At 37.5% G+C, this 10,406-nt stretch overlaps 1 protein-coding gene across 1 annotated transcript; it reads right to left on the bottom strand.

Annotated features, from left to right (window-relative positions):
* Window positions 1-2,905: 2,905 nt before the first annotated feature.
* On the bottom strand, window positions 2,906-6,228 carry LOC148850948 (arabinosyltransferase RRA3-like). The gene is made up of 2 exons (XM_088944259.1): window positions 5,648-6,228; window positions 2,906-4,164 (listed from the first exon to the last, which is right to left on the bottom strand). Exons 1-2 carry the CDS (start codon window positions 5,831-5,833, stop codon window positions 3,052-3,054), a joined length of 1,299 nt encoding a protein of 432 aa, XP_088800385.1. The 5' UTR covers window positions 5,834-6,228; the 3' UTR covers window positions 2,906-3,051.
* Window positions 6,229-10,406: the final 4,178 nt, after the last annotated feature.

Below are 10,406 nucleotides of genomic sequence, written 5' to 3'. Positions count from 1 at the left end.
TTGAAGCGGAGCTCCCTAGCGTAGCGCAACCTGGCTGCTCCCGAGCTGAAAGTGATCTGCTTATCTTTGTAGACGCCGGGAACTAAGGAACTCATCCTCCTTGCAGGAGATGATCTGCGTGAACTAAATCAGAGAACCAGGGGGTGTATACTCAGTGAGGTCACTCCGATGGCTAAGTTAACACTTAGTAGTGAGCTGAGAATGATATTAGAGAATGAGAGAGCTAGAGAGCAGAGATTACGCATCATTTTCTTGCCTTTTTGCCTCTAGGGGGTGAGGTCTTTATATACTCGAGTCCTCGTGGGTTTGGTGGAGCAGTTCCTGGATTCCCACAGTGATGGGACCTGTTTTCGTGTTAGGTGGGCATAAAGCCACCAACTAGTAAGGTTGCCCATTTTCGCCTAAATCGGGAGTGGGTGAACTAATACAGCCGTTACGAGTCATAATCCCGTAAAACGCGGGGTACGGTGGTGAACTCCTCGGGGTTGTCAGGCGGTGGTCAGTCTGACTAGGAAGCGAGCTGTCTATAAGGTGCCAGACTGTATGATGGCGAACTACCTGTAAGTGTTGCATGGAAGTTAGCACTTAGTTGTCATGAAGCTGCACCTAGTGGTCACGAGGTATCAGGTGTCACATTGTCATTGGAGGGCCAAATCCGCCCTCATCACCTCTCATTGTAAAATATTCGTCTATTTCACCCCAAATTTATGAGATTAACTAACGAGAACTAAATGCAACTGAAATTTGCACATTTATGGTTCTTAATTACAACTTTACAAGCATTAAAGTTCAATGCAGAAAATGTTAATTGTGCAATTTGATGGGCGTGGCAAATGCAATAACTCAATTATAACCCCAGGCTGCCAGGCAATGCACGACTACAACATCTAAATATATAATACAGAGAGGAAAGAGGGGGAGGTGAGGGGTCTTCGCACCACAACCAACAGATCCCTCATTTTTCATACGTGGTTAGTTATTTTAAAACTAAATCGTCGAAAATGTAAAAAGTCGAAACAAAAAACCCTCTCCAATATTAATTGTCTGTAATAAAATCCATCCACTAATCAAATAAAATCCCTTTTACGTCTTAATTGTTTTTAATAAAATTCATTACAGCTCTTGCCAATCATCAATGCTTGTAACATCTTCCTTTGTTTATTGACTAGTTTTTTATGTTTCTTAGTTTTTTCCTTTATTCCAAACATGTTCATGGCCTCAGGGAGGGTCGGTTAAAGGCCTGGCTACCCCTTGAAACAAGTCTTACCCCGAAATTCCTCTTATTTCACGTATCAATGAACCACCGATATGATATGCATTGATTAATACAGACGGATATGTATCGATACTTTAAACCTTGATCTCTAATAATTATCTCCACTCTCAAAAAGTCGATGATAGTTAACTCCACTAAAAAACACCCGAGCCCTCTTAAGGCCCACGAGAAGGAAGCATCTACATCCATGGCGATACACCCGATCCCTCTTAAGGCCCGTCTATGTGTCCACACACCTGGATTTCCTTTTTGCAACCAAGAAATTATCAGTAGTGAATCTCCTTCAATCTCTACCCGTCTTAAATTTAACTGTTTCAACAGCCTCATCCTGAATAACAGAGACTCTAAGAAAACAGGTTTGTTAATTTTTATTAATTTAAGTTTTTAGAACCTATAGTAGTTTTTTTTTTTGGTGGTGCAGGAATTCATGGCCTAGACATGTTTGCGGTGCCAGCCAAACGGCAATCATATCCTAGAAGCAATGTTCAAAATATTGATACGGACGTATTGGGCAAATAGATAGTGTTTTTTTTCAACTTTTTTTTTATATATATATTTTTCTGAAACCGGTTCAGGGGGGCCAATTTAGGGCTCCACCCCTGAACCAGTCAGACCCCGATACATCTATTATAAGAGTGTATCGGAGGGGTCCCGGAACAATACATATCGGCCGATACATGTCGATATTTTGAACCTTGCCTAGAAGTTTCCCAAACTGGCTAAGGGGTTCCTTTACATGGGGGAAAGGATAACGAGGAAAAGAAAAGGGACTGGGATGCAACCACCAGATTATGGACCTGGGGGGTCATGCGTAGGTATGGTGAGACAATAGAAAAGGTTGATGAATGGTATTTACTATTTAGCAAGCATCAAATCTTGTTTTCCCCAAGGGGCATCCGGGGTGTGTGTGGGTGGGGGGGGGTGGGGGTACCTAACGAACAATCTCACAATCTGCAAGTTTCGTCACCTCTTTGACCATAATGAGATTAAAATTGCTTATGCCACAGAATGCTAAAGAAGGGACAAATCTCTGGTGGATTTCTACCGGTCAAGCAATGAGACCCAATGGAGACAAAAGTGCCCCAAGAGTCCATGGATGGTAGGTACTGAGGGTTTAAATTCCTTATTTTTGGAAGGAATATCATAAATGCTTTTTGATGAATGGGAATATCATAAAATGTTAAATCCCAATTTCATTTGGTTTTCACTAAGACCATGTCTGAAGAATTGTAGGTAAATACTTAGTTCATGCTTTTAAGATTCCTGAGGAGATGAAACATGTTTCATCTACAATGTGAACTGTAAAACTCAGCTACTAATAGCTGTCTTCTGTTTAAAGTTAACCGTTAACATATAAAATGAATAGAGTATGGATACTGGACATTCAGATAAAGCAAACATCTAGTTGACGTGCTCAAGTAGATGCACTAGGGCTCAACTAATACATGACTACTAAGTACATTACACCACATTACAGGGAACACTCGTCTACATCCAGAAATACAAAACAACATACTCACCCTTTTTTTGTCTTTGCATAAGAACTATGGAACACTGGGTCATATATGGCAGGTGGGCTAACTAAATGAAAACAAGAATCAGTTATAGTGGAAGAGAAAGCAAAATTCATAGTGGAAACAAACCCAGTGGAAATGGATAGACATAATTCACAGAGCTCTTGAAAGGTGAAATCAAACTGACTTACATGTATATTTTTTTAATACATTAAAAGCCTGTTAAGCAAAGGGCTGTCTCAAGGAAAAAAACAAGATTTCCTACTCTGAACCATCTGGAAAGGATTTCAGTGCATCTTGATTACCATTAACGTAGTATTCCACAATTGCTTTCATTCTTGGAAACTTATCTGGATGGTAATTCACATGAACAATTACTGGCTTTAACTTTCTTAGTTTATCATCTTTCCTTACAGTCTTAAATAGGACTTTGCTATTCATAAAGAGATAGAAATCCATTGTTCTCTTGGAAGCATGAAGTCCATCATAACCAGGATGTGAAGGGAAAAATAGTTCCTCATTGAAGACTGCCTGGTCCCATGCTTTCTGCCAAGAGAGCCGATCAGCAACACGATCCAAAAGCTCAATTGAGGGAATCGTGGGCCTTATATAAAAGAAGCCAGAATTGTAAACCCATATTCGCATGGTATGTGCATATCGAGCCCAACCCATGGCGGGTTCATCAAAGACATCATTATATCCATAAGCAGTCATGTTATTGTGGCCATCAGTCATAGACTCCACATCTGAATCCCGATAAAGATGATCAAATGGGTTCTGCAAGTATATAATATCAACATCTGAAAGGAGAACACTGTAACCCAGCTGCAAGAACTCCCTCAATATATGAAACTTTAAGCCTGAGACAGCATGATTACCACCTGTCCTTGCAATAGAATCAATACCTTCATCAGGGTCTCTTCTGTACACTGGGACGTCATTTGATTTGCAAAAATTTACAATCTCATCATCCAGAGCAACCACCAAATAATTGCGTATGCCAACTTTCTTGATGCTAGTGAACCACAGCTCCAACATATTCTTCACATTTGAATTTGCAAGTGCAACTATAAGCTCTTTCCGGACAGCAACTTGCTCAAGCATCTTTGCCAATCTTGGGTTCACAGATTCATCAGGAACAACAGTTGGGTTTGTTCTTAAACCTTTAACAGTGCCAAAAGGCCCAGCTTTATGCTGTTCACCTAAAACAAAGAACTGTTTCTGAGCCTGATCCTTCCCCTGTTCAGCCAACCGAAGCTTTTCGGTTAGTTCCCTAACCTGCTTCTTCAGCTCCGCATTCTTCTCTGACACTGAGACAAGCTCCGACTTCAACATATTAATCCTTTCGGGTGATTCACACATGGACGAACCGACCTAACAAACCAAGAGAGGGAAGAGGATAATGGAAACCATGGTTTTCAAAAATCTCCTACCAACACCCAATTTCATGCCACAGAAACAGTAAAAAAATCATGGATACCAACAACAAAACACTGCTGATACAATTCAATTTACAAACCAATATTGTCAAAAGGAACCTAACGAAAACATCCCAAAGTGTGGGATTTTGCCACATGCAAATAACACCATTTGCAGCACCACTAGGATGTGACCTGTTGCAGTTGAAGGATCTAGGAGAACTTAAGGGCAAGCCAAAAAGAACATAGATTGAAGGTTGAATTAGTGAAAAATGATTTGAGGGATCAGAGACAATAGTTTGACAATGAATATGACTGTATAGTTGAAACAGGCCTACTTAAAAATGCATGTATGGAGGCTGTTTGTAGAAACATCAAATTGATGTTTCTTGCTCCTGGGGGGTGGGGAGTTGAAGTGACTCTCATATGTGATGCAACAACACATATCTCTCATCAGTTTGCATTGACCAACCCAAAACATTTCAGGTAGAAACAGCAATCGTACCAAACACAACCCATGTATTCACTATTTTCCATAGCTCAAGGAACCCAAAAAATATTAATATAATGATTAAAACTGAGTTTAGAATCCGGTTATGCACCTTCTAAATTCTGTTCAAATCCCATCAAATCATCTTAGAATTCATGCAATTCAATGGGGTTCAAAAGAATTCAATCATAATTCTGGCCAAAATGGGCTTTGGTGGAAGAACTGAATAATGGGGGTTTGATTCAATTCAAATCATACAATTTGAATCGCGTGAGTCACACTGATTTAACAACATTAAAAACAAATTGTCCAACATTTTGTGCTGATAAAAAAAGTCCAATTTTTTTATGGATATTAAAAGGCAATTATCTTTCTAAACTCGATATCCCACATGATAAGCATTTCACTTTTCTTTTCCTTACAAATATATCAAATTATCAATTCCAAGCCCCAATGAATCAGCACTAAGGTTTGTGTCCAGAATGGATTCAAAAACAGTGTCATTCAGATTCAAAATCAACTGAGAAACCAAGGTCGACTTTCTCATTTTCAGCACGGGACCAGGGAAGTTCCAAATTTTAGAGATCTAAACCCAAAGCATCATCAATTCATAGCAGACTATTCTACGGAAAGAATTTAAACGGAGATGATGCAATCTCGCTATAGATATGAACCGTTATTTTCCTGCTCGATCTTGAGTCTTCCACAACAATCTTTTTCAGTGTACTATCAAGCAGTAACTTATCAATTCCAATAGTAACCACATGCTATTCGAATCACTTCCTCTGAACCTATAACCGTACCTAATCTCAAAGTCAAACAAAATCCACATGATTCTCAGAAGTCGAATAACATGCAAAGGGAGATTAAATCCTCAAAATGAGAAGTGCAATAACCATTTCAATATCTTTAAAGAAAGAAGTACGTATTTAAGGAATAAAATTCGTACCTGAAGACTGGTCCTTGGAATTCTACGACCTTGAGCCGGCGGATCGGAAGCAGAGAATCCATGAGGAAACAAGAAGGCGAAGACGCATCCTAGAAGAACTCCAGTTGCAATCGCAAGGGCGATTCTCGACCCCCGCAGTGACTGTCCGCTGTTTCTCATCAACAGCCCATCTCTACGCCCCGTCATGTCTTCGTAACCTCACGTTCCACAGAGAAGAGGGAACGACAAGAAGAGGAGGTATCGACCTTCGCTCCTTTTCTTTTATAGTAGCATATTATAACAAATAGAAAATGAAACTTTTTTTTTTTTTTATATCACAGAGAACGTGAGCGTTTATGTTCTCACTCTAAAGTCAACTGCAATTTCGAAACCCTAAAACATGTTTCTAACATGCCCTCTCTCTCTCTCTGGCTCTGATTCACACTGTACAGAGAAAGAAATTGTCACCGAGAGTGGAGTAGTTGCTTGACTGAAGAAGGAAAATCAGGCATGATTTAATTTCAGAGGGAGTGATTCCAATAGCCTGAGCTTACCTGCGGACGACTTTTCAACTGCCGGACCAGAATGTGAAAAATTAAATTATATTATGTTAACAAAATAAATGATATAGTATAATTTTAACAAATATTAAAATTATGAAAAAATAGGAGTTTTTTCAAATACATAAAAACATTGTGTTTGGAAAATGTTAAAAATGTATAAGAACATTGTGTTATTTGAAAATGGTTGATGTTACATGAGTTAATGAAATGAAAAGTATGTAGGAATTAGGAAAACAAATAGCAATCCGTTAAATGCCCAACATAAACCAAGAACATTGGCCCATTGATGTTTTGCAATGTCATAAATATGCCCTGCAATGACAACGATTAGTATAAAAATTAAGAATACAATAATAATAAAGGGTCTTTGTTGACTTCCAATCAATAAATTTTTATGGATTTGTATAATTGAGAACAGTGACAAATGGAAAAATCTATCAAAATAAAAGGAGTAATGTAGCATAACACACTGAGGTTTTAGAAAATAAGACCAGAAAACCAATAAAAATTTAGGGGAAAATTCAGACTAGTATTATGTACTTTGGGCCTAATGTCATTTTGGTCCTTGAACTTTAAAATGTATCGATTTAGTATTTAAACTTTCAAAATGTGTCAATTTAGTATAAAACTTTTAATGACCGTTAAAATGACACAAACATTCTTCAAGTATCATCTAATTTTCTTTATCAATCATTAAAACTAACTTTCCTCCTTTGCGATACCACTCTTTATCAACCATATCCACCGTCCCCACATGCTCTTGGAACACACCTATCCCACACCTCTGTAACGATGGACAAATCCCCACTCAAAACCATGGTCTTGTTAATAGAGTATTCTACATCAATGGGCTGATGGGTGTTGTTTCACGTCTTGACCTCTCCACCTTAAAGATCTCGTGCTTAATGTGATAGATGCAGGCGTGCATCGCCAGTGGCACAATCAAGGTGCAGGTAGGGACAACTACCAACATTGGCTTAGGTTTGCTAATTGCCATTCTCAATGGCTTAGAGGTCATGAAGATGAGCAACTGCGACAAGAGATTGGATGGTATGTTCTGTGCCGAAGGGTCATGAAGAACTTCAGTGAAGATTGTTGTTGGTATTGATCTGGTCAAGGGGGGTGACCGGATCAATACCCTTACTATGTTTAAGCCTGAGAACTTCTCACCATGGCTCCTCCCCACAATCTGCTTTACCCTTACTATGTTTAAACCTGGCTAAAACCTAAAAACTACTCTTTAAAACCAACACATTTCTGTAGTATTTTAAAGGCAACCAAGTTTGGCCGAATTAGAACTGTCTGAACCTGACTCTCTCTTTTGAGAAAGAAACTTGAATTTTAACAATAAAGAAACTTGGAATTTTAACAATTTGTGGTAATGCTTCCACAGAAGTTAGAAATGAAAAAAGAAATTCGGAAATAACTTCAAATTCAAAGTTCAAACCCACTTGAAATTTCTCAGCAAAGATAGAGTACAGGCAGCAGGAAACCCGGTGCTCCCTCTGATACTATCTAGTCTTCACTAAGATGAGCCTAGAGCATTTCTAATGGAAACCTGTTGCAGGAGATAGGAGAAACTGAAAGTTTGGAAAATGTTTCATAATCATTTGTTCCTATGGTTCAATTTGGAAGGAGTACAAATAAAACCTTATATTTTATATTATTTTCTATATATTTATACTGTATATATTTGTATTTATACTCTTTTCAAACTGTGCTTATATAAAAGTAAATTTATAGTTGAAAAAAACAACAAGCAGTTTCCATGAAGTGTTCCCAGCATATTAACTAATTCTTGGGTTGAATCGTGAACATTGTGTCAGCTTACCTTTCAAAACTTTCCCCATGGTTATCTTCTTCCATTTTTACAATGGATTGACATATTCATTGAATAAATCATCTGCTATCACTTATTTGCTCATAGTTATTTATAGAGAAGCACACAAAGATTATCCCTCTAGAAATTGAAAGGTGTTTTTAAGAGTTCAAATGCTCTCTCAATTACATTTCACAACATGTTGATTGTAGTGTTCCCAGCATGAGAATGTGGAAAATTTGTTACCCAGGTACCACACATTTTGATAAAGTATAATAAAGGTTGAATGCAAAAATAACCTAGTGGACACAAATCAAGTTCCCACATGGACGATTTTTTATTTTTTATTTTTGTGAAGATTAAGAGGTAGCCCTATTTGAGTATTTTCAGTAATTATTCCAAAAAATAAATTTGAAAGGATCGTAATTTGATAATCATATTAGATCGTTGGATTGGTGTCTCAAAGTTTTTTTTTTTTTTTTCTATCTGAACCAAATTTGTACAGATAGAAACTAAAGGAACACTATATCATGTGCTGTTCAGTATAAGATTATTTTCGTTCTGCACATTATGTATTCTAATTGGACAAAAACATAATAATAGAATACCTAATCAGGCGAAATTTCAGCTTCATCATGTGATTAAAGCTGCTCTACAATAGAATAGACTGACCTGTTCTGAAAAGCTTCAAAAGTTTCTTAAAAAATCAACCTGGGGATACAAATCCAGCATATACAGCTAGCCTTGCTCTTATTCGTTAAAGTTGGTTCAAATTGACAAATACTCTTCCTAAGACCTTTTACCCAAAAGAAAAACTAAAAACAGTTGCCCTAATCAGATTAACATAGCTCATGTGATGTCTGCATCAAGGTTTTAACTCGGAACCAGAACCGTTCTATCCACTGGTTTCCAGATCAATGGCTCAACCGTCCAGTTTAAGTGAACGGCGGACAGCTTGTATCAACTTAAAAAAATAAAAAATAAAAAAAGTCAAAAGCCATTAAACAGGTCAAGTAAATCAACAGTTTGATCACTGAGCCAATGGATCACTGAGCCAACATTTTTTACTAAATTGCGATAACATAGTCCACTGTTGAGCGCTACTAGGTTAAGAATTTGTTAAGATTTGATGGATCCCGGGTCCATGCCGTTGATACCTGATTTTCGCCCGTCTGAAACCACCGGTTAAGGCCATGTTCTTGATTCTTGAAACTTGAAGCTCACAATTGGAGTAACAAAAATCCAAATGAAACTCATGATCAGTACCAATTCTCGATCCCAAGCCTCGGCATGGGGAACAAGCTTACTTTCCCAAAGACCCGACCAACCTTGCAGTAGTTCCTCATTCAGTAAGAACAAAGAAACCATACGTATCCAAGTATCCAACAGCAAACCAAGCTGATAAAGATGTTGGGATGTATGTGTAAATGATTGTGTCTTGCATTGGAAAAGAATAAGAGTTGTAAGAGATAGGGCTGTCAATAGGTCAGGTTTCGGCGGGGATCAGCTAGAACCGGAACCAATCCGATAGAAAATATTAAGGACTTGGAACTGAACCAGACCCAATAGGGTTTGTAATTTTAAACCAAAATTAAATTGATTGGTTCTCAGGATAATTGAGTCTGACTCGACAGACCCGATTATAAGAAATACACAAACAAACAAACAAATAAATAAATAAATAATATTATGTTATATTATATTATATACATATTATTTGTATTATATGAATATAAGTCAAGTCAGATCTAAATCGATTCAGGATTGGGTGAAATCGGTTTTTAACCGATAATAATCGAAACAGTATACCAGGACCTGAAATCGACCCATCGGTTCTAATTTCTAGAACCAGAACCATCTCAATCGGTTCAGGTCCGTCAGGCTAGACCCAACCCATTGACATCCCTAGTAAGGGAAAAATAGATCAACTTAATATTTTAAGCTTTTAGGTCAAAAGGCAATATCTAATTCTTGTGTATAAATGCTGCATGCATATACAAATTCCCCAGCTTTCAAACAAAAGAAGATAACCTTAGTCATGCATAAACCTGTTCATGGGTTAGGCTCAAGTTTGATTTTAATTACCATTAGTTTACAAATTTCTCATTTACCTTACTCAAGTAAGTGCATTCATCCAAATAATGTTTCCTAGGTAACACTTATCCATATTCTTTTAATTTTCAGGTAAATAAAATAATAGCATTTTTACCTATAAAAAACTAATATTAAAAAGGGCAAACTTGCGCCATCATATTTTATAAACTTTTCTCCATAGATAAATTTTACTCATGTAAATGAAATTCTCTTTATGCGAACAGTGACCAACCTTCCCCCTCTTATTTATAGGTAAAGAAACGGGACATTAGACAAAAACACAAACCTGAAACAATGTAAAATC

This window comes from Nelumbo lutea, chromosome 5, assembly GCF_056320005.1.
Source record: "Nelumbo lutea isolate HS-2025 chromosome 5, American lotus-T2T, whole genome shotgun sequence".
NCBI lineage: Eukaryota > Viridiplantae > Streptophyta > Magnoliopsida > Proteales > Nelumbonaceae > Nelumbo > Nelumbo lutea.
Note: the sequence above shows the minus strand (reverse complement) of the source record. Positions and strands in the feature narration are given on the sequence as shown.